We start from the raw sequence: 25,852 nt of genomic DNA on the forward strand, positions 1-25,852 counted from the left end.
CTTTACATCAGGGCTATATACAGTATATGACTCTGGACACAACTGCAGCAAAAAGACTGAAAACGTCCATTGCTTTTGTGGGCCAATGATTGAGCAGATTTAAGTTTGCATCTCACCATTCGTCTGTGTACGCATTGTAAGAAGGCAGGAGGTAAAGTCCTGGATGGCAGGTATGTTTTACTGATATGGTTTTATTTTGACTGGATTTTTGGTCCAGGATTTAGGAGCGACTAAAAGATCCTGGGTGGGAAAGGTCGCTCCCATACTCCAGTCTGGGCCTAAATAATGCACCTGGTCTAACTCAGGTGGGAGTAGTGTTCTGAGGCTGGAGAAAGATAGAGCCGGTGGATAGTCTGTACTGCAGCCTGAGAGGTAATACCAAGTTGGTGAGACCGTGTGATTTACTTTGCTTTACCCAAAGAGAGGACTGTTTCTCACTTTGGAGCTGTAAAGTTTGTGAAGGACAATAAAATTTATTCTGTTATAAAAACCCTGCGTCTAAGCGGCTACCAGAGAGCTGAAACTCCCACAATATGTTGAACGATCAAAGGATAAATGAGCCAATGCTTATGAGCTTCTATAGAAATAAACTCAGAAATCTGAGCATGTGCAGCTACTTCTCTATTTTTAGCAGTGCGCAATGCGCCCAAAAGGTCGATAAAAAAGGAGTTGTCCAATATACCATATTTAGAGCATATATTGGTAGATATGGTCCCACCATTGCTAACCTGTCCAAGGCTTCCATGGACATAATACAGAGTGCTGCACATGCGCAGCTGCTTCTGTTCATGACAACATACATAGGGATCCAATGATGTGTATATGACGCACCCCCTGGGACATATTCCTTTTTGAGGGGAATACCCGGCACCGGATCAGATGGGGGGGTTGTAGTCTCCGAGCGGCTGTGACCCGGCCCGTGCCCAGGGCGTCAAGCTCAGTGTTATGTGGCAGTCCTACAGATGTTATTAAGAGTTCTTTTGTGTCGACTACGCCACCCGTTGTGATGCGGTCACTGTGGCCGCCGCTGCAGCAGGGTCCGCTGAGGCTGATGGTGGGTGCGCAGCTTGGTGGGATAACCCCCAACGGGAGGGGTATAGCCTCAGAGGGGACAGGTGCAGAGGATGGGGGTTGTGGTGGTGTAGTGCAGACGGCAGTGAAGACAGAGTCGGGTTGTGCAGTTAAGGGTGTTTACTTACTGCAGATGTTGTACTGGTCACTCCAGCTGCGAGTGACCACCCGAGCCGTGCTGCGTCCACCAGGTCCTGGATCCAGCCAACCCCCAAACAAGTCCGGAGCGTGGCCCTGAGCTCTCTTTCTGTCCCGTTCTCTGGCCGTCCCCACCAGTAATCCACCTAGGTCCAGCTCCCTCGGGCCTTCTGTTGGGACACCCTTGGCCCTGGGTTCCCTGACCCTTCATGTGGTGTGCCTTCGGGGTGGATGTGGTGGGTGACCGTGGCAGATGCTGCCCACGGTCTCCGGTCTCTGGCTGGGGAATGTTTTTACCCCCACCAGCTTGGGTTCCGGTACCCTGATGCCGACTCTTCACCCGGGGATTTTAGTTGGGATCTTGGAGTCCTTTTCTTCTGTGCCTCTGGGTCTCTCTCTTTTCTCCTCTCTCACTCTGGGTCTTTCTTCTCTCCTCTGCTCCTGACTTGTTCTCTGCAACCGACTGACTCTCTGCATCTGACTCTCTGCATCTGACCCTGTTCTTAGTTGGTGCCCACCTTATATACACCCTCTATGTGTGAGCTCAGGTGACCAGCACCCAATGAGCTCCTATCTTTACCCAGGCTGCTCCCCCTATCTGCCCCTACACTACTTGGGATGTACCACCCCCCTCCCACTCCAGCCAGGAACAGACTCGGTCGTACCTGCACATTTCTAAGTGGGAGTACCGTCGGCCTGTTCCTCGGAAATGGGATGTGTGTAGTGCATGCAGCCTACCGAGCTCAGTTCCACTCTCCATCCTTGCCCGGGAGTGGAATATCACACCTCTGGGTGGAGGTGCAATACTCCTGTAGCAGCCGAATCCTCAGGGTGCTACATATATATAAAGGGGAAAAAAAAAAGGGGGGTGGGGAAGGGGGTTGTCCCCACAAGGTGTTTCGGGAATATTGACAGATGCAGTCCCCCATTACTGCCATTTTCAGAGCTTCAATATACATAATGGAGAGCTGTGCATGTGCAGCCGCCTCTCCATTCCTGACAGTCCCAGAGCTGGGACGATTATGGCATAGCTTATGCCATAAACGTCTTTAAAACTGCTCTACGTATGGAGTATATTGCCGACAATAATTAAACTGTATGCTAACAAACGAGTGTATGCAGAACCCATAAGAGCCCCATGTAAATGGAGGTAAAGAGCGCAGAATGGCTTACTGGCTCATCAATCGGTGATAGTTTTGGGAACAATCTACCTATGTAAAAGGACCCTTAAACTGTAGATTAGAAAATGGTGCACATCTGAAAGAAAATTTGCATTACAAAGTGACTTATTCATTCAAATCAACACTATGAAATGTGAAGGCAGAACATCGGGATCACACTGGAAATTCAGACACCATGATTTCAGGTCAGTGACCCATATTTGCCTTTTTCCTTCCCAGTCGTACAAACGACTTTAACATGGTGGCATCCAGGCTGAATAGGCCATTAGCTGTAACTACAGAGCCTCTCTATAGCAGAACAGACCAGGCTATGTGAGCCGCAGACAGAGTGAGCTGTGTAAAGTGGACAAACATATGGACAGGACACTGACAATCACTGTGCAAACGCCGAGGTGTAACCCTTTATAGGTCCGGACAGTGACAAATACTGCACGGCGTCCACGTGTGCACAAACGCAAGATGGACATATCCCACCGGTGCACATAGAAAGAGGCCACAAGAAGCTATAAGGTCTACATGAAACGTCTGGTGAAGAAGATGTGGCCAATTCGTTTTCAGTGATCCACGCAATTTGTGTAGCTCAATGAGGCCTAGCAGCGAGCAGGTAGTCCATAAGTCAGTTTCCTTATAAATTCACCAAATATTAACCTAGACTTCACTTAAGGCTGAAACCACAGAATGCTACAGCCTTAATTAGCGCTGATTGAAAGGGGTTGTCCACGATAAGAAAGTACGAGCGGAACTATAGCTAGACCGTTCACAGCAGATGCTACCAGGGCTGTGGAGTCGGTGCCCATTTTGGTGGAGTCGGAGTTGGAGTCAGTATAAAATGGACCGACTGACTCCTAAAATATATAATAAATTGGGTACAGTAATTCAATGCAGTTTGTGAGGAATATTTTTCATAAGAATTTGGGAAAGTTATGAAATGTCCTACAAATGTCTGTCCTATTCCTGATCCAAGGGTCTAGACTTTTAGCGGAGAAAAATGTGTCCTACTGTAAGGTGCCCCAGTAGGTAGTCGTGGGCGAGCTGTAGCCCCCTCTTGCTCTGGCACCCTACAGACAATTCGTGTCCTCCCTCTGGTGTATGGCTGTGTATGTGGGGCTCTCCACGTACTTCAAACCATCCGATCGCGGCTGTCTCCAGGCATTTCTCTTCTGGGACCAGGGCAGCAATAAATTCAGAGGACACGAGGTTCTTAACCATAACTTGGACTTTACTTGGGGAAGAGGAATATGTACAATATTTACAGGCAGATATAATGGATAAGGCCCGACAGGTTATTATCTCCCTCACAGGCGCTGGCAACATCTTCAGCCCTGGTTCCCTCTTTAAGTGAAGCATCTCTGTGACTCTAATCTCTAGCCCAAGAGACTCTTCTGTAATACCAACAGTGTTCCGGATCCAATATCTCCCCCACGTCTTAGCCTGGAGTCCTATTTATCTTCCTCTGCTTCCTGCAGACTAGAAGTCCCCCGGGTCCTCAATACCTCTGTTGAGTTTCTCCGGCCGGCTAACAGGACTCTTGCGTAGGGAGACTTTTACACTGGTGATCCCACTGTCTGAGGGTATGGAGCTCCGGTCTACCCTAGCAGCCACCATATAGTCAGGCTGCCCGTACAGTTCACTGTCCTATCTCTTACTACTCATTACTTCCTGCTTCTGGAAACTAAGCAGAGATTTTCCTAATGTGCCCACCCTCTGTGGACTGTCATCACACAGCATTAACCCCATCACTGTCTGCAACACTGTTGGCAGACTCAACCTGACATTTGCACCCGGGACAGTGGCATCTTGTGGCTGGTTACAAGTACTGCAGCCCACAAGGAATTATGCCGGGAACAAGCTCTAGAACACTCAAGGCTTGGTCAGGGCACTAAAGCCCCCGTCTCACATAGCGAGATCGCTAGCGAGATCGCTGCTGTGTCACGGTTTTGGTGATGCAACAGCGACCTCACCAGCGATGTCGCTATGTGTGACACTTTGCAACGATCAGGCCCCTGCTGTGAGGTCGCTGATCGCTGCAAAGTGTCCTGGACCATTTTTTGGTCGTTGCCCTCCCGCTGGTCAGCACACATCGCTGTGTGCGACCAGCGGGAGCAGCGATCAGGCTGGTAACTATGGTAAACATCGGGTTACTAGGGGCACACGCGCACCTAGTAACCCGTTGTTTATCATGGTTACGAGCCTGCTAAAGTGAGCGGTAACCTCCCGCTCACTGTAGCAGAGTGGTAACCATGATAAACAACGGGTTACTAGAAGCGCGTGTGCCCCTAGTAACCCGATGTTTACCATAGTTACCAGCCTGCTCCTGCTTCAGCAGGCTGGTAACCAGGAGCAGGACATCGTGGAAAGATTCTTTCCATGATGTCGCTGCTCCCCTGATCGCTGGTGAGCCTGCCTGTTTGACAGCTCACCAGCGACCACATAGCGACGCAGCAACGATCCCTGACAGGTCGTATCGTTGTCGGGATCGTTGCAGCGTCGCTAAGTGTGACGGGGCCTTAAGTTCCCCTTCTACTCTACTGACTGGACCACTGATGCTAACCCCTTAGCTTGGCCTACCAACAGTTCAGAGAGGTCTAACTACGGGAACACTTTCTTTAACTACCTCAGTACCGAAGGAAGGCTACGTCCTTCCCCACTATTACACTACCATAAATTTATCACTTAAACATTTATCATAGAAATTGAGGAGTCGGAGTCGAAGGTATGGTTTACCGACTCCACAGCCCTGGATGCTATGGGACTTGAAGTGTTCTTAGGTGCAAGAACATGGTTTAATAGTGTAGGGAGTACTAAATTGGCAGATTTCTGATAAATAACCCTACTATATGGGTTCACTGTCATTACAAATACCGTTATTTTTGCTACTGATACACAAATCCCCACATTAGATTAAAATGGAAGCATCCTCACAATCCTCCAGAGCCAATTATTAGACAATTTAATCCCTTACAATTTCCCTAGATTATGCAAAGATTTAAAGAAATATGAAGTCACTGGACTAGGTCTTCAAACAGAGGAACATTTCACCGGCGACAAAGACACGGCTCGTACATAGTTTGGTCTTTTCTGTGGTAACACGCTGAAGCGAAACCTGGACAAGAAGCAAGGCAGAAGAAGAATTGAAATATGGTGCTGTAGAAGAATGTTATCAATACCATGGATGGCAAGAAGAACAACCAAATCAATGTTGGAACAAATCAAACCAGACATGTCACTCAAAGCAAGGCACACCAAAATACGACTTGCCTACTTTGGACACATCATACAAAAGAGAAAAGGACATCATGGTAGAAAGAAAAGAAGGAGCAAGGCGAAGAAGACAAGCAACCTGATGGCTTGACACTATCAAGATAACGGCAGAGAAGACCCAGGTGGACCTATCCAGGCTTGGACAAGATTGATCTTCTTACAAATCGTTCATCCATCGCCATGGCTCGAGATCGAGCCGAAGGTTGTTAAACAATAAAATAAAGAAATAAATCATAAACTTATTTAATTGCCAATAAAAAGAGCTGACCCCAATGGAAACACTTGCTGTAGTATTTCTTACGGTATGCCAAGTCTTAAGTTCTCATATATAGTCCCTATTTTCCTAGTGTACGATATGTCCTAGCCTAGGGTGGGACTGAAGATTCAGTACAATCATTCCTCAATTAGCTCAAGGACAAGGACCATACAAGACAAAAGTGTCAGCCTTGAAGCATCACCTAAATAACAGCCAAAAAGGGCCAACAATCAATATGTGGTCCGAGATTTCAAACTACATAGAGGGGCTTAATAGCCGCGGAGTCCACCTCTCGTCTCCAGCCTGGATCACGCCATACAGATGCCATTGAGACCTCAATGTAGGTTGAAATGTTGGACCATGTCTGATTTCTTGGTGCCAGATCTTAATAAACTTGAGCATTATTCAAGATTCCTGTGCGGAGGTTTCCCAATTTATGATACGAGTGCACTACAGTCCCTTTGTTGAGCAGTTTTACTGCTTAGGCAGAGCTGCTGATTTCATCTCAAACTAATACCTAAAATATACCAAACAAACCCTATTAAATGGGTAGTGTTCATATGCCCAAATTGATGGTCTGGACATGCATTAAACTGCAGGAGCACGAGCTCGTTTCTCCTGCACCTAATTCAGGTTTATTGGAAAACCCCACAAATATCACCATGGAAAAACAATGGTATAACTACAAAAAAGTGCAACATATGCATGGTAATCAAAAGGGAACTAAAGATCATGTAATAGGACTTACAACAAGGATGTAATTAGTCATGTAGCTGGCTGCTAAATATTTGGCAATACCAATAAAGTATTTGGCATTGACAAGAACTGCACACCAGGAACTTCAGGTCATGGGTTTCCATGGCCGAGCAGCTGCCTGCAGCCTTACATCACCAAGCACAATGCCAAGCGTCAGATGCAGTGGCGTAAAGCTGCCACGACTGGACTCCATCAGTGGAAACTTGTCCTATCCAGTGACGGAGCACACTTCTCCATCTCACATTTGATGGATGAGTATGGGTTTAGTGAATGGCAGGAGAACCTGCCTGACTGCATGGTGCCAGCTGTAAGGTTTGGTGGAGGAGGGATATTATTATCGGCTTTGGTTTTAGTGGTCGGCATTGGCCCCTTAGTTCCAGTGAAGTGAATACTTAATGCTTCAGCATACCAGACATTTTCAACTATTGTTTACTTCCAACTTTGTGGGAACAGTTTGGGGAAAACCTTTTTATGTTCTAACATAAATGTGCTTAATGCGCAATGCAAGGTACCCTAAAGCTACGATTGGTGAATTTTGGTGCAGAAGACCCACAGGCACAGGCCAAAATAGAGCAAAGACTTTAACCCCATCAAATACCTTTAAGATGAACCAAAATGGAAATTGTGAGCCAGAATCTCTCGTCTAACATCAGTGTCAGACTTCATAAATGCTCTTCTGGATGAATGGACAAAAATTCCCAAACCTCCAAAATTTTGTAGAAAGACTTCCCAGAAGAGTGGAAGATGTTCTACCTGCATATTAATGCCTATGGGTTTAAATGGCATTGATGGCTTAAGAACTCCAGTAGGTGTCCCTATGCTCTTCTCCATATGATTCATGTCCTTATAATCCCAATTCTAGTTCCATGGACAGTAGGAGTCACAATGATGTAAAGCAAGTGATATCATCCAGGGCTCTTATTGTCAGAGCAGGGTTGGGCAAATTACTGTAGGGGCAAGTTAGGAAAATTGTGTGAATTCCATAGATGGCAATAAAAAAAAAAAATACTGCCAAGAAGTTTGACACCAGATGCTATATTTAAAGTTCATTGGCTACTAAAAGTTGTACAGCGCCAACTTAAAGTATATGCCCATCTCAGACACTTATGGCATATCCATACTTGCTAACTTTTATAAATTCCTCTCTGGGAGATTGGGCATTTTTGAATTTGCCTCCATTAATGCTGAACGCATTAATTCCCACCAACTAAGGGTTCATCTATGGGTCACGGCAAAGCCCAATGCAGAAGAATCCCGGCATCAGGTCAACGGAAACATAGGGGGAAGCGCTGCTTTGTCGGAGGAGACTTGGCAGCTGTTCCATGAGGTCTCCCCATCCACCTGGACGTTTCGGGAGAATTGGTAAGTACGGGCATATCTAAACCTTATTCTACTGGCCTTCACCAGCCCGAACATCGTATTGCACTTGGATTTTACCACCAGCTGTCCATGTCAATGATCTATCATTAAACCAGATAGTTGGCATGGCCTGGAAATCGGCAAATACAAGACTTTATTTTGCTCCAAATTCATGAACCAAGTGTGCCATTCTGAAGAATTAATGCAAGATACGTCAGCGAATACCAAAGGGGAAAAAAATAAATCAATAAAAAAAATTACATGTTTCTTCGGACTAATGAACAAAGCATGCATTCGTTGGGTGATTGACCTTTTGCCGGTGTAAATGATCCATTGTCATCAGCAGCACATGGCCCTTCGTAAAACAGGTATCAACGATTATTCTGTTCCCATCAATATTAGTTGGCCGGTGTAAACAGGCTAATAAGCGAGCGTCACCAAACATGTATATGGGCAGTCGGCAAGTGTTAGCCTTCTGAAATCATCCCATTTCTTATACACGAAAAACTGTTGGCGTTCTTTTTCAGTGCGCTGGACCCATTTTTGGTCTATATGTCGGTTTTTATAATCTTTGTTTCATTCGATTTTTTCGCACAGAAAAAAAAAATAAATGAAAATGTTAGCTTCTCCTATCAATTATGCAGTTAAATGCGAACATCACACAAATAGATGACATCCGTGTACTCTCCGTTGATCACACTGTAATGATAGGAGATTAAAAAAAATAAATAAATTGCAAATCGTGTGAAAAAAATCACTGATGAAACGGATGGGAAAAATTTAAACACCGATGAAACTTGAATCCAAAACAACGATAAATGACTCTTGGACCATATTTTTGTCTACGTGAAAAAATCAGACATCTGAATTAGGCCATTGCCACACATAAGACAAGTTAATACAACAGTATGGTGACCGTGAAAAAAAATAAAAATAAAAAAAAATTAAACCGTAGCATGCAGTAATTTCTTCCGCCATTTCCGATAAGGTTCGCCTATGAGTACGCAAATAAAAAAAAAATAATCGGTTCCCATATAGATCAATTGTATAGCGTTCGACATGTACATTGCAATCCTTTAAAACATATTCACATTAAGTACAGTTTTCTAAGTGCCGATGTATAAAAACGGATGGCATACAGATGACAATTGTGTGAACAGAGCCGTACTGTGGTGCAATACTAAACGTACAGCAGCAAGTAGTAAAAGAAGCTTATTTTGTTACTCGGGGCCTCATATTCTGCGGACTATCAAATATTTTTCTTGCAGGATATTAGAGGCAGATATAATATTCTTGGCATGTATCACATCTTGCTGCAAAACCTAATTTAAATCACGACCATATGTCCCATTATCTAATTAGATTATCATAACAGATATGCAGAAAAAAAAAAGGCAGAATTCTCATGATGATGTGAACTCTACCCACATTCAATAAAACGGCACATTAAGGTCTCATACGGGCATTTTTTTCCCCAATGTACATAAGTTTCATTTGTTTTTCGCATATCAACCCCCCCCCCCAAAAAAAAATTAAATTTCCAAATATATCCTACCCATTAAACAGTAAGAAACAGCGCTGTGACGATACACGGATGGCATCAGAATTCGGCCTGCTTTTTTTCACGGACCCATTGACTTGAATGGGAAAGTTTGAAAACGGACATGTCGCAGTCTCAAAATTTGGTGCAAGCGTACTGCAGTCCCCAATGGAGTGATTTTAAGTCCAGCTTAACCCCCAACTGATCGGGCGTTTTCCTGTTTTTGAGTTTTCGTTTATTCCCTCCCCTTCTTCCAAGAGCCATAACTTTTTTTTTTTTATTTTATTATGCTGGCAATATAGCCATGTGAGGTTTTTTTGTCGGATGAGTTGTATTTTTAAATGATACCATTCATTTTAATCATGTAATATACTGGAACGAGGGGAAAAAAAAAAATCTATTTACAGCGAAGTTGCAAAAAAATTCTGCAATCACAGTTTGGATTTTGTTTTTAAAGTTTTCATTATATGGTATGACTATTCTGATTTGGCTTTTATCTTAAGTCGTATTGCACGACTCGTTAAGGGGTTGATAGTGACTTGTAGGATCGCTACTTCCAATAGGTGGCGCTATAGAGTACAAGTCCTCTTTTTCTCCGAAGAGGCAATTTGCACATTAGATGGTAAAAATGGCAGCAAAATTTTGCAGTTAGACGATTACTGAGATATGAAACATGCATATTTTTTTTCAGTTGTGAAAAAATAATTTGGAAATTAGTTGCCGATTTTCGAGACCAGTAGCCTTTCCAATTTTTGTTGTCAATGGAGCTGTGTAAGCGCTTGCTTTTGTGTGCCCTGAGCTGATGTTTTTATGGATACCACTTTGGGGTACATACGTTTTGATCGCTTCTTATTGCATTTTTATTTTTTGTTTTTGTTGGCGGTGTTGCAGTGACCGAAAAAAATAAATGAAGATATTCTTTATGGGAGAGTTTCGTGGGCATGCTCTGTGATCTGTGCAGACATCCCTATGCAGGGAGGTGGCGAGCTACGACACGGATACAAGGTGACTGCTGAGAAGTGATCTCTACAGAACGGGAAGTTTCAGTCTATTTTCTACTTTTTCCTTTTTGGTGATTTATATTTTAGTTTTTCCATCAGATTCTATAGAATAATGCAGAAAACGTAACATTTTCACTCAGTTCACTAGGACTCTTAATAGAGGTTTAGGAGTCCTAGTAATTAGAGTGAAAATGTCAAGTTTTCAGGGATTAATTATATAGAAAGCGATCAAAAAACTAAAATATCAATCACCAAAAAGAAAAAAAGTTAATATAAAAGTATAGTTTAAACAATTAGTCATATTTTTCAGATGATATAGCACCAATAAAACCCAACACAACCTGTATCATCTAATATAAATTATATTTTTGCCCTCAGACCATAATGGTCCTGGTGGACCAGGGCTGTCCATAATAAAATATATATATATTGTTATGCAAGTGTATAAATGGCAGCTAGAACTACTTACCGTAGGTTTTTCCCTACGGCAGGACATCGGTCTTATGGGTCTAGCATTGGGTTGACATTAATTTTCACTGAAACTGAGCTTGACCTCCAGATAAATGTGAACAAGCCCTAAAGCATTAAAGAAGAGGTTATATCCAAGAAGTCTCATTCAGACGTTCGTGTATGGACCACAATACCCAAACTGGCCGCGACTCTCCTGACCTGAACTTGACAATAGATTTTGATCGTGTCAAGTTCGGTCATCACGGTCCTTACTCGTATCGGTATACATGGATGTCTGAATGAGGCATTAGAATCGGGACACCCTTATGCAGGAAGCTCCGAAATGGGTGGATTCGGCCTATGTTCATCTAATGTTTATGGCCATCCAAAATCCTGAACGTGAACTTGGCCCAACACGTCAGTACCCATGCAAGTGTGGCGCCCCTGAGGGTTCAGTCGCCACAGAGGTACTGCACCTCACCCAGAGGTGTGGTGTCTCCTTCTCTCAGGTAAGGAGGGAGTGCTCCCCGGAACCCCAACACCTGCATCCAACACTACACTGCTCCAGGCCGGCTGGAGGGGCAACATGCGTACGCAGAGCTGAGCCCTGACCCTGGCTGGAGTGGGGGGGGGAACCCAAAAGGTAGGGGGAACCAGTAGTGGGTGTGGGTGGAGGAAGCAGTTTAGAGGAGCACCATAGTAGTAGGTATATAATGGGAAGCCATCTTACGGTGGCAGATCAGACAGTAGGACAGTCAGTGGAGAACAGTCTGGGAGCAGAGTCTCTTTAGGAGCTCTGCTCCACAATAGGGCCCAGTCCTAGAGGCCCAGGAGGGGAGCAGGGATCCTAGGGGGTACGGCGAGTGCAGGACAGCACCCGTACACCCCGAATCTGTCAGAAGACAGAGGGATCGTAGGCAAGAGGAAGAGCTGAACCCCTGCCTGGTGAACGCAGTGCGACGTGGGAGGCTGACACCTGAACAGTGCACCAGTGGAACTGTCATAAGAACTGTGAGTAAAGACTCGGATGACTGCACCGTACTGCCTCCATCCATTCTTTCATCTGCGCCATCTTTCCCTCCCTGCACTACAACGCCCAGCGCAACTCACACTACCTACACTGCCCTGGAGCTAGCTCTACCTGTGGAGAGACACACCATCCCTGCTGCCGTAACACCAGCTCCAGAGGACTGCTCTGCAGCGGCGGCTCCCTTTAGCCGCATTCCACAGGTGGCGTCACAAACACTTTAAAAATCCCTTATAAATATAATCCCCCTTTTAATGACCGCCCTGGGTCACGGACCGGGCCAGCCACCGTGATATCACCCCCAGCATCTACCGGCCCAGCACCGGGTACCCCACGGCCCAGGGGGCGCATCACAAGAACACCACTAGTTTCTAAAAAAAATGTACTAATAGACAATATGATATGTAAAGAAGGCAAACTAACGGGTTTTGGTCCCTGAATGCAGGCCACAGTGGTTATTGTCATTTTGGTTACCATGGCTATATCTGGGGACATGGCTCCAACAAACAGCTGGAGGAAAATGGGGGCTGGCCAAACAAAATGTAGTATTATGTTGGGCCAAATTCAAATGAGCGTCACTATTAAATCTATTTTTGCCAATCACTAGTGATGAGCGAGCACTAAAATGCTCGGGTGCTCGAAGCTCGGGTCGAGCACATTGGAATACTCGGGTGCTCGACCCGAGCAACGAGCCCAATGTAAGTCTATGGGAAACTCGAGCATTTTTCTGGTGGTCCCCCCCCCCCTTCCCCGGCGGTCTGCAGAAGGTCAAAAATTGCCCAAATCGATGGGAACGGTGCTCAATTAAACGTCAGGCAGGCAGAATATATAGGCAGACAGGGTATATAGGAGGGTGCATGAAAAACATAGCAGGGCACTTGGAACACACTAGTGCCCTCCGATTTTCATGCACCCGTCTCTTTAAAAAAAGACGGCCGGCAATTCATCAGCGGCATACACCGGTACCAGGCAATTTAGAACAGAAAGAATAGAGCATCACACATAGATTAGATAGATAGAAACATGTCAGTCACATATATAATAAGTACAGTGATAGTGTTGATTACTGTACTTGTCATTTAGTGTTAAAATAAAGGATTTATTTTAAAAAAATTGGCGTGGGGTTCCCTGTAATTTTAGTCTCTAGTGGAGGTTAAGCAGACGGCTGGGGCAGATGTTTCAAGCCTGGGAAGGGGGTAATACCCACGGCGCTTCCCAGGCTACTAATATCAGTCCCCAGCTGAATACCTAGCCTTTACCAGCTATTAAAATGGGAGACCCCCAAAAAAATGACGTGGGGTCCCCCCTATTTTAATAGCTAGCAAAGGCTAAGCGCTGCCATCCAGCATGCCATCCCTTCTTAGACACTGCAGAGCGCAGGCATGCTTGTGCTCTGCAGTGTCGCTGAAGGATGACAAGCTGGATGGCAGCGCTCAGCAGCGATCCAGCCTGTCATCTCAATGCCATCCCAGCGTGGGAGAATTCTCCTGCTGAAGCGCTGAGCCCAGGAGAATTCTCCCACGCTGTCAGTGACGTGCATGAGGTGAGCTGAGTTCATTGGACATGAACTCGGCTCATCTGGATGCCGTCACAGCCAGACACTGAGGAGTGCAAGCATGCCTGCGCTTCTCAGTGTCTGCGGCATGGCCAGCTGGATGGCAGCTTTCGGCTGCGATCCAGCCTGTCATGTGAATGTAGCAGAGCTGAAGCTGTCCTGGGAACCATGGAATGGTAAGGATGAGGTTGCTTTATTATTTTACTTTTATTGCAGAAGACATTGGCTTCAGCTGGAATGGGCGTGATGGTAAGTATGGTTTAATTTAGAACATTAAAAAATTGTGTATTTATTTCAATTAAAGGACTTTTTTCCGGGTGTTGTTTTTTTTTAAATACTTTACTAGAAATTCATGGCGGTCATGTCTAATATTGGCATGACCCCATGAATTCCAGGCTTAGGGCCAGCAGATAATACCAAGCTGGCCCTAACCCCTTTATTACCCAGTGAGCCACCGCACCAGGGCCCTGGATGAGTTGGGTACAGCGCCAGAAGATGGCGCTTCTATGAACGCGCCATTTTCTGGGGTGGCTGCGGACTGCAATTTGCAGCGGGGGGGGCAGAAAGCTTGGGCCTCCCTGCGCTGCGGATTCCAGCCCCCAGCTGCCTAGTTGAAATTCATGAAATAATAATAAAAAAAGGCCTTCCCTATATTGTTGTGTCCGGCCAGGTACAAATAGGCAGCTGGTGGTTGGTGGCAGCCCTTTCCTGCCTGCTGTACCTGGCTGGACACATAAATAGGGCGAAGCCGCACGTCAATTTTTTATAAAATTATTTCATGAAATTCAGCAGAATTTTTCTTTTCCCAGTTTTTCCATTTAGCAAAATGTGTTAAAAGACAAATAAAGTTGATTTTTTTAGTTTGCGCAAAATTTCTTAAATGTGTGCACCATTTTTAAGATACTGCCGCAAAAAAAAAGAAAAAAAGAGAAACAAATACCACTAGAGAAGAAGAAAAAACGAACAAAAAAAAACAAAAAAACCCTACATATGATAAAATTGGGGCGTTTTCCCATTGTAATGAATACAATTTTTTTTTTTTTTACCATGTGTAATCGGCTCCAAAATCCACATTAAAAAAAAATTACTTTCAAAAATGAAAATCTGCATATTCAGCTGAGTGGTCCAGCAAAGCATTCTGGATTCAATGGACTAGAGAATCACTAGTAATGCAAGTTCCTCTATGTCCTTGCAGGGGTAGCGTTGAATACTGCGGGGAATCATTGCACAACAAAATTGCTTCTGTTTACTACAATATTTGATGAATCACGGCAGCTGGGTCACCAAGTTTCTCGACTGATAAAAGCAGGGGGTGGCTTCAAAACGAGAGGACAAACATACCAAAAACTAAGTTATATGGCAGCTGTAAGAAGTGGGGCTTTGGAATCTCGCAGTGTGACCCCACAACCTTTCTGTGTGTTACATACACTCACAGAAGCCAGGCCTGAGTCAGCGTATGCACGCTCCCATGGGTGAATCACTGCATTTCGTATGAATGAGTGTGCTGGAGCCTGTATCTGCCTGTCTGCCTTTTGTGTTTATGTGGCAGATACTTTCCGCACATGTGGGGAGGGGAGAGAACTGTCTATGTGTCAGCCTGTGTGTAAAGGAGACGAGTGGTGTGTAAGTGTGCCAGAGAGAGATGGAGACATATTGAGATGAGGCCTGTGTAGGATAGAGCATTTAGTGCCATACCTATGCCAGCAGATCCCGTTACATAGGAGATTCACACAATAGGTTCGATGAATACTCACCTCTTACCTGGTTATACACATAAGATAGTGGAATCATTCCTAGACCTTCCGATAAGGTCGGTTTCACAAGGACTGCGATGTCTAGACCGGCTGTGGGTCTCCTGACCCAAACTCAATATCCTCAGATTTGCCCATGAAGCTGTTGAGTTCAGGTCAGGAGACCTGAGCCCAGTCCAGATAGCACGGTCTGTATTCAGACCATGAATATCACATGCGTGAAGTCAATCCAGGTATGGTGGATCGCCATGCTGAGAAGGTACATTGTTCCTTTGGGAACAGTGAGCCAAGCTGGTCTTCCAAAACGACAAAAAGGATTGGGAGAGTGTCGAAATCCAACATTTCTGATAATTGTTTCCCCAAAATTGATATTAGGCAAATCAACAAATTAGTAGGGAATACTAATATTAATGGGCAGCCTTCAAGCAAGAGTGGGCAAAATGGATTTATGGCGGTGAAATCTTTTTTTAGTATCTGTATTAATTGAGAACATAGAATCCTAGAATATTCGAGTTGGAAGGGACCATCAGGTTCATTGTGTCCAACCCCCGGCTCAATGCAGGATTCACTAAACCATCTCAGATAGATGTCTGTCCAGCCTCTGTTTGAAGGCTTCCACTGAAGGAGAACTCACCACCTCTCATGGTGAGTTCTCCACATCAACTACCAAAAACACAAAAAACAAACTTAGGTTCCAGTGGCAAATTTCTAGTAAAATTGGTTCATATTTATTAACCGGTTTACAAAAAATTTGTCTGCAAGTTGAAGGGGGGAAAAGGTAGCAAATGATGATATGAAAAATTTGTGCATGAGAGTGGGTTCTTGGTGGTCAAGGCTACTATGAGATATTTAGAATATCAAAAGTTCAATGCTGTCCCTAAAATAAGTTATCGAAACCTCTCTACAGTGCTGGAAGGTCATCTCTATAACTTGTAGTGAAGAGCCAAGGAACAGAACGACAAATGATATCAATGCTGACTCCAGCCTCTGACAAACCATCTCACCGCTTGTAAATTAAGTTGTCCTGGTCAGTAAAAGCAAGGAGATCACGTGAATCAAGGCAACTCATGAAAAGATAACCTCAGACATCAAAAAGGATGCTGGGAACACATCCGGTACTCCATGTATCCTCTTCGGTGGTACACGAGATGACCCATGCTGAGAATATATCTCATAAACATTCTATTTTAAAGAGGTTTAAGCCTCAAAAGGGCAGATATATCATACAATTTTGCCAAACACCATCTCACAAGTCCTATTTCACACAACCAAGTTTTTGAGGTATCCAATACACTTCTTGTTCTATAAAAATGAATAGCGCAGGTGCAAGATACCTGCCGCATGCGCACACTCCATGGCAGATACCTGTAGATGTGACGTCAGCAGCCACGCTCAACCCCCAATGCAATGGAAACCCCGAGCAAACCCTCATCCATTGGTTTAGAATAACCATTATCGTTTTCCAAATTGCCAACCCCCTAAAATATAATTACTGCCAACGTAGATGGAAACAATATTGGGAGGGTGGGTTTTATGTCATGGTAGATGAGGACTCCATACAGTGTCCACCATAACATTGACTCTGGGAGCCCACTGTTAATTTACACGCCCCTCATTCACAAATTTGCCTATGCTTCTAGAGAATAAACTGGGTAGTATGTTAAATTAACGATGAGACACTGGCTTTGTCCGCACATGTACAACTGCATTGTGACAGCAAGAGCTGTGGAGTTGGAGTCTGTGGCCATTATAGTGGAGTCGGAAAAAAAATGGACAGACTCTGAAAAATAATAAATTGGGTTCAGTAGTTAAATGCAGTAAGTGCTGTAAAATTTTCAGAAGAATTTGGGAAAGTTATGAAATGTTCTATCCTATTCCTGATCTAAGGATCTAGGCTTTTAGTTGAGATGAATCTGTGCTGCACTTTAAGTACATGCTCAGTAGTGAAGAGTCGGAAGTCAGGGAAATTGAGGAGTCCAAGGTTTGGCTTACAGACTCCACAGCCCTGGTGACAAACTACTATTCATATATAGCAGTGAGAGAGAACTCCTGCAAAGAGGCCTACCAGAGGATTGCCCTGTTCACCCGTGGGCCAGTCCAAGCCTGGCTCCATACATGCAGTCATTAACTCTTTTATTTAAGCACTGTACACTGCAGACATACAGTTAAAAGCACTTAAGGATTTAGTCTTTGACGTTACAATACATAATTGTATGTAGAACAATGAGCAGTTTCCATCCCTTCTCACAACCAAGTCTTGGATTAATGAAGAAAATTGTACTTGGAGCCTCTTTAATACCTGCAGCCGAACTATAACCTTTATCTTTCTTCACTTGCAGATTTTTTTCCCACTATGTAGTAGCAGGGGTCAAGGATGCAGGACTTTTGGAAATATGCCATTAATCTTCTTAACAGAAAGGATAACCCACTTCAACCTGAGATTTCCTGAGAGAGAGTCTCTTACCAGCAAACTTTCATTTGTGACTCGAACTTGAACTCTCACACAGCAGAACAGAAACATGTCCGTTTCTTAATAGGGGAAAAGGACGGTTAACTCACATAGATCCTTAAGGTACTTACAAATATAAGAAATCCCAAACTTCACCATTACCGTGCTTATTCCACGCAACCAAATGCGCATGGCACAAACATATCTGGCATTGTTTATCTCAAGTAAGGTTCCTAAATAATTCCTAAACTGGCAAAGATATCTCATCATTTCCCAACTATATTCCATAAGTTAATTTCTTACATTTAAACGATTTTTTTTTTTTTTTTTTTTTTAAATACACAGTTGGATAGTTAGAACAACTAGAAGGGAACTTGTCCCAGGGTTTGGGACTACAATACCACCAAGACATAGCTGTTTCAACTATGATCATGGTAAAACCTGCCATTTCAGAATCAGGTAGTAAAAGTAAAATGATTAATACTGTATATTACGGATGTGAGCTGGGGAAAAAGTTTCAACAGAAGTGGGTGCAAGCACATTGTGCAGATGAGGCAGAGGACAGTACCCCAGGTTTCACAGCGCATGCGACCACTGTCAGACACTTCCCCCAAACTCAATTTAGTATTATCTGAGTTAATTGGCAGTGGGTGCATAGCACTGTGCAGATGAGGCACAACGGAGTACCCCTGGTTTCACCGTGTATGTACTCACTGACAGTGCACCCTTCTCCCAACTTCATTTCAGTAATAGATCATCAGTAGTGGGCACATGCGCGTCGAGGACTGTACACCTGGTTCCATTGCGGATGCAACCACTGCTAATGAACTCATACTTTGTCAAACTATGATCAGGAGAAGAGTACACAAGCAGAAGTTGCATGCACATTGCACAGATGAAAAAGAGAATAGTGCACCTCGTTTTGCTGTGCACGCACGCCGCTGACCAACTCATTGCCAAAAGTTAATTTGGTGATGTATACAAATTAATATTGGAACAGACATTTTTTAACATGGACATGGTGGAAATGCTAAACCTCATTTGGCCCATGGGCCAGAGTCTGATATGTATGCTCTAGAAGCAATTATGGAGATTAGGGAGTCACACAAGAGACAGTTTGGGCATAAAGAACTGTATAGGTTCCATGGTACGGATCAGTACCACGTTGTGCAAGAATCGGTTCTCTTCCCGTTATGTAAACCTATCCTGTTTGAGAAGGGAACCTAGACTTATGCAATGACTATCTGTTTGATGATGTGCTTGTGTAAAGAAAAGTAGGACTGGCCAACTCCCCATAAAATGCACATGTTCCCTCTTCTCGTAAACAACAAAACTTGACCGGAAACATCCAACTTGTCAGATTAATTTTCCTCTGTGCACCCAGAAGTCAACAAGGGTCTGGTTCAGAAGAGCGAGCATCTTACTTTTTGGAGGATCGGACACATTCATACATGACATGGACAGATAAAACAATGTCAGTGGGCACCATGTAATGCTATATTTTCTCTGTGAAGGCTCTGCAGGAAAAGTGAACGGATGCTGTGCTGACAGATTCTATGTCATTGGGAGCTCTCACAGAACTTGCGATTGGGACACCCTTCCCACAATAAAAAAATTGACCAAAATGGACAACTCCTTTAAGTTTTCTGGTGCCAAATATATAAATATGTAGAGGATCGCTGCACCGGAGCCCTAAAAACTGCCCCCAACTCCTCTTATGATTAGCAGGCCGGCTAATCAAAAGTCGAACTGGGGATGCAGTCAAGTAGGAGTCTGTTCACAGGGCGCCCGCCCAGTGGCCACGGAATAGTGATGTGGTCCTACAAATGGATTTCTTCATCTCTACTGACAAGGCTTTTTAATGCTGCCCAAATCATGGGCACCATGGAATACAGTCTGCTCTGGGTGGCTCCGTCCCGCTGCTTCCCACCTGTTTTGATTGAGAAGTCTTTACCTATATGAAACAAGGGAACGAGCTGTCAATCATGGCGTGTTGGGTGGCGAGAACCAGGGAGTAGACTTTTTCTCCCATACCTATAGCGCCTCCACAGGTGAAGTTAGGCATTACACAGTACTAATTGAAATATAGACGAGCTGGATAAGAGACAATCTACTCTCTACTATGGCTAATAGAGGATTATAAACTGGGGATCCCTTCTTTTACTTCTGAAGTTGCCAATACGTATTGGAAAGTCTATGTACAAAGTACAAAGTCCTCAAATTAGGTGTTTTATTTTTCTATTTTAGAAAATTCACAGAGTTGTGAACTACAATGAGGCATAGGGGTACATGCAAGGTCAGACTGGCCCACCAGAGGACCAGATGAATCTCCGGTGGGCCCATTCACTGTGATAAAAGGTCGGCTGATCGGAACAGCGTTCCATTTAGTATACTATGTGAGCTGCAGTCTCACAAGTTTAACTGAGGCAGGGTCGGACTGGCCCACCGGAGGACCAGAGGATTCTCCGGTGGGCCCGTTCGCTGGCACTGTCTCCAGCTACTGCAGGCACAGCTGTGTAGGTCAGCTGATTAGAACAGCGTTCCATTTAGTATACTACGTGAGCAGCAGTCTCACAAGATTCACTGAGGCAGAGTTGGACTGGCCCACCGGAGGATTCTCCGGTGGGCCCATTCGTTGCCACTGTCTGCAGAAGGTACAGCTGTTATAAAAGGTTGGCTGATCGGAACAGCTCCGTTTACTATACTCCGTGAGCTGCAGCCAAAGAGGGATTCAACGACACGTGTGCCGCTCTCCATGGTTGTTCCAGGCGTCATAGAGCGGTGATCAAGGTTGAACAGTGTTCTGATCAGTAAAAGAAGTGAGCTGCAGTCTGCAGCAGGGGACATGAAAATCAACAAGATGAATGGAGGCAACTACAGTCCTCAAGAACGTGCCATTAAAATCATAAAGAACCAAACAGAAGACAGGACATTCCGGAGATGTAAAGTCCATGTGGCCACCAGGAGTTAAATCCAAGTTGACACATAATTTAAAAAAATAAATAATAAAAGACAGAATAAATACTCAGATACATTGTAACAAATATCAGCATTTCCTTTCTAAGCAGCTATTTCCACTGCAGCCACCAGCGGCTCCTTGTGCACATTCACACCAGTGTGCGACATGTTAGGAGAGTTGAGGGGAGTCTGCGATGGAGGAGAAAAGTCTGAGTGTCCAAAATCCCAGAACCACAAGAGCCGCTACACAAGCAGGACCTTATGTGTCCTTATAACACAGTGTTACGTAAAATATATATAACCCCACTGTCACCAGCGTTATATAGATGCAATCACATAGGTAGAGCACCCTCTCTGGATACATGTGGGTAGAACATGTCTGTGTGGCAGGACCAGATTTCCAGCACAACACATCAGGTCGTAACATCCAGCAGAGCGCAACACTAAATCAAAATGACCAAAGAAGCCCCGGACTGGAAACAATAGAGCTACCGCCAGATGTTGCCGGCTTCGGATCGAACAGCAATATAAACGTGTACAGATGTAGCAGAGCTCGGTTTGACATTTGGCACAACTTGTAGCCATGGCTATGTTTTACATGGGACTGCAGCTATTGATAACCCTAGAGGAGCACGTGCCCCTGGGTGCAACTATGACCGGACCAAACTGAATCTTTGCCCTGGGTGAAGGAAAGCCATACTATGCCGACCGAGCTAAACGACAAATTCAGCTCAGCTGCAACTAACCAGATCTCCTACTCTAAGGCTACGTTCACACCACAAGCTTCTGAGGTAGCAGATTTTCTGCACCCATTAAGTAATACACAGCGTAAAAAAAAAAAAAAACCTCATCGTGGGAACGAAGCCTAAGGATACATTTGTGTGCAAAGTTATAGTAAAACCGCAGCTCAAAATACCAAGTGACCGCAATGTGTGAACGCGCCGTTAAAGTGACACCTTAGAGAGCTGCAGACAGCTATCCGCCCCCCGACCCCTCCATACACAGGAGCACTCAGATCTGCCATGCGTCAGGATTTTAGGCACCGTACTTAAAAGTGCTGCTCCGGTCTATCAGTATATATTATAAATGGTGCGGATATTTGCAAAAAAATAAAAAAATAAATCAGTGGAAATTATATGGCTAAACTGTAGAAAATGACTTTGACAGATGTCAGGTATATATAAAAAAAAAAATGCACAAAAATCTGTGGCCATAAAAGTGATTCACTAAATACAATGGGATCAGATGGAGAATAATATATATTTATATATAATAAAATAAAAAAATATAGCAATATAAATAAGTACAAAAAAAAAAAACTATATAAAATAACTAAATAAAATAAATTAAAATTTAAAAGTATATATGTCACCCTTATGCCAGCATACAGCAGAACTTTTGTTATGGCTGACCAGGACTTTTATCATTGTTAATGGTGATAAATCAGAGGGTCCAATCATTTGAGGCGACCTAGAAAACTTTCTGAGAGCCCAGGGGCTGTCATTTTTTTTTAAAGAAGTCCACACTTGTCACAGAGCCGAATATAAAGTCATATGTGAAGTGTCCAAAGTTCTCTCCCTTCCCCCTCCTCCTCGCTATCCCCTCTTGCTCGCCTCCTCCTCCTCCCCCCAGGGCTCCCCCTCTCACCAGCCTTGCAGGGGTCCTTGTAGTCGATGTCGTCCTCCGGCTCGTCCAGCTGATAGTCCGGCAGCTCCTGCCCCTGTCCCCGCAGCAGCAGCAGCAGCAGCAGCCCCGGCAGGAGCAGCAGCAGCAGTGGAGCTCTGCCTGTCCCGGGCATCCCGGCAGCAGCTCGGTCCCAGGCTGTCTGCTCTGTCTCAGGCTGCTGCTGCCTCCTCTGCTCTGTGCTCGGAGGAGGCGGGATTCCTGCGGATCTGCCCCCTCTCCAGCCCCGGGATATCATTGTGTCCCTGGGAAAGAGCCAGCCTAATGGGGAGGGAGGAGAGCGGCCGGGACCTCTCACCTCTCAGCCCGGGCAGGTCCTGCACCCGCAGCGTGAGGGGTCCTCAGGGAATGGGGGTATGTGTGGACGGCTCCTGCAGAGCATCGCACTTCTATGGAGAGAGCTGCTGCATTGGACACAGGGACCTGCCAGGTGGAAGTCTGTGCAGAGCATTGCTTCTCTACTTGGACAGGTGTCTGCAGAGCATCACTTCCCTACCTGTGCATGTTTCTGCAGAGCATCACTTCCCTACCTGCGTATGTATAATCAGAGCATCACTCCTTTACCTCTGCATGTATCTGCAGAGCATCACTTCCCTACCTGTGCATGTACCTGCAGAGCATCACGTCCCTACCGGTGCATGTATCTGCAGAGCATCACTTCACTACCTGTGCATGTATCTGCAGAGCATCACGTCCCTACCGGTGCATGTATCTGCAGAGCATCACGTCCCTACCGGTGCATGTATCTGCAGAGCATCACGTCCCTACCGGTGCATGTATCTGCAGAGCATCACGTCCCTACCGGTGCATGTATCTGCAGAGCATCACGTCCCTACCGGTGCATGTATCTGCAGAGCATCACTTCCCTACCGGTGCATGTATCTGCAGAGCATCACTTCCCTACCGGTGCATGTATCTGCAGAGCATCACTTCACTGCCTGTGCATGTATCTGCAGAGCATCACTTCACTGCCTGTGCATGTATCTGCAGAGCATCACTTCACTACCTGTGCATGTATCTACAGAGCATCACTTCACTACCTGTGCATGTATCTGCAGAGCATAACTTCACTACCTGTGCATGTATCTGCAGAGCATCACTTCCCTACCTGTGTATGTATCTGCAGAGCATCACTGCCCTTCCTGTGTATGTATCTGCAGAGCATCACTTCACTACCTGTGCATGTATCTGCAGAGCATTACTTCACTACCTGTGCATGTATCTGCAGAGCATCACTTCCCCACCTGTGCATGTATCTGCAGAGCATCACTTCCCCACCTGTGCATGTATTTGCAGAGCATCGCTTCCCTACCTACGTATGTATCTGCAGAGCATCGTTTCCTTTCCTGTGCATGTATCTGAAGAGCATCACTTCCCTCCTGTGCATGTATCTGCAGAGCATCACTTCCTTACCTGTACATGTATTTGCAGAGCATCACTTCCTTACCTGTGCATGTATCTGCAGAGCATCACTTCCTTACCTGTACATGTATTTGCAGAGCATCACTTCCTTACCTGTGCATGTATCTGCAGAGCATCACTTCCTTACCTGAGCATGTATCTGCAGAGCATCACTTCCCTCCTGTGCATGGATCTGCAGAGCATCACTTCCTTACCTGTGCATGGATCTGCAGAGCATCACTTCCTTACCTGTGCATGGATCTGCAGAGCATCACTTGCTTACCTGTACATGTATCTGCAGAGCATCACTTCCCTACCTATGCATGTATCTGCAGAGCATCACTTCTCTCCCTGCGTATGTATCTTCAGAGCATCACTTCTTTACCTGTGCATGTATCTGCAGAGCATCACTTCCCTACCTGTGTGTTTATCTGCAGGGCATCACTTCCCTACCTGGGTTTGTATAATCAGAGCATCAATTCTTTACCTGTGCATGTATATGCAGAGCATCACTTCTTTACCTGTGCATGTATCTGCAGAGCATCACTTCCCTACCTGTGTGTTTATCTGCAGGGCATCACTTCCCTACCTGGGTTTGTATAATCAGAGCATCAATTCTTTACCTGTGCATGTATATGCAGAGCATCACTTCTTTACCTGTGCATGTATCTGCAGAGCATCACTTCCCTACCTGTGTGTGAATCTGCAGAGCATCACTTCCCTACCTGTGTGTGAATGTGCAGAGCATCACTTCCCTCCTGTGCATGTATCTGCAGAGCATTACGTCTCAACTTGTATAGGTATCTGCCAAGTATCCTGACCTTTACCTACCTGTTTTGGTATCTGCAGAGCATCACCTCTCTACCTGTATTAGTATCTTAACACCACAACCCAGGAATCTTGCTTCTAGGGTTTATGAAGAGACATAAGCTATGAATACGGTAAATATATAATTTTTGTTGAAAATATATTTATTAAAAAAAACATCATAAAAAGCAGGGAAAAGCCTGAGCTATGGGTTAGAGCATAAGTATGACAAAAAGCCACATAGACTTACAATTAATTATTAGTAATTATAGAGCCGTGTCCACATGCTGTGAGCAGCTGCACCCCGACGATGTCTTTTCACCAATGCTTTTTCCAACGCCCCTTGGACCCCATTAGACCTGTGGATGTTGATAGGGATATTCCAAAGACTGCACTAAGCACTTTGCATAATGCTGATCTGCACTTGCACTTTACTTGACATCTGATTGGAATATTCTGGATTTAAGCGTTTTCAAGCCACATATAATAGCCTACATGTTTTGCAGTATGCTGATCTGCGCTTGCACTTTACTTTATATCTGATTACTATACTCTGGATTTAGATACTATGAAGCCGTATCTAATAGCCTACATGTTTTGCAGTATGCTGATCTGCGTTTGCACTTTACTTTATATCTGATTACTATACTCTGGATTTAGATACTATGAAGCCGTATCTAATAGCCTACATGTTTTGCAGTATGCTGATCTGCGCTTGCACTTTACTTTATATCTGATTACTATACTCTGGATTTAGATACTATGAAGCCGTATCTAATAGCCTACATGTTTTGCAGTATGCTGATCTGCGCTTGCACTTTACTTTATATCTGATTACTATACTCTGGATTTAGATACTATGAAGCCGTATCTAATAGCCTACATGTTTTGCAGTATGCTGATCTGCACTTGCACTTCACTTTACATCTGATTACTATACTCTGGATTTAGATGCAATGAAGCCATGCATACTGCGTTATATGTAGTGTTCCACATTATGTGTAATAGCTCAGGCATTTCCCTGATTTTTATGGTATTGTTTTAATAAATATACAGTATTTTCAATAAAAATGACTCGTTTAACGTATTTATAGCATATGTCTCTTCATAAACTCTTGAACCAAGATTCCTGGGTTGTGGTGTTATGTTGTGTCTAGAAGTGATATGCGCTAATTGGGTATCAGGACATATGTGTTAATTAACTGTAT

At 44.6% G+C, this 25,852-nt stretch overlaps 1 protein-coding gene across 1 annotated transcript in view; it reads right to left on the bottom strand.

The window, feature by feature from the left end:
* Positions 1–22,689, bottom strand: part of BMP1 (bone morphogenetic protein 1) — a 139,711-nt gene extending 117,022 nt beyond the window's left edge. Inside the window, exon 1 of the mRNA XM_073654047.1 lies at positions 22,401–22,689. Coding sequence (XP_073510148.1) covers positions 22,401–22,674 — 274 coding nt within the window. The 5' untranslated portion in view covers positions 22,675–22,689. The remainder of the gene's footprint in view (positions 1–22,400) is intronic.
* Between the last annotated feature and the right edge of the window lie 3,163 nt (positions 22,690–25,852).

This window comes from Phyllobates terribilis, unplaced genomic scaffold, assembly GCF_046119375.1.
Source record: "Phyllobates terribilis strain yellow unplaced genomic scaffold, ASM4611937v1 Scaffold_11__3_contigs__length_659146591, whole genome shotgun sequence".
Taxonomy (NCBI): Eukaryota; Metazoa; Chordata; class Amphibia; order Anura; family Dendrobatidae; genus Phyllobates; species Phyllobates terribilis.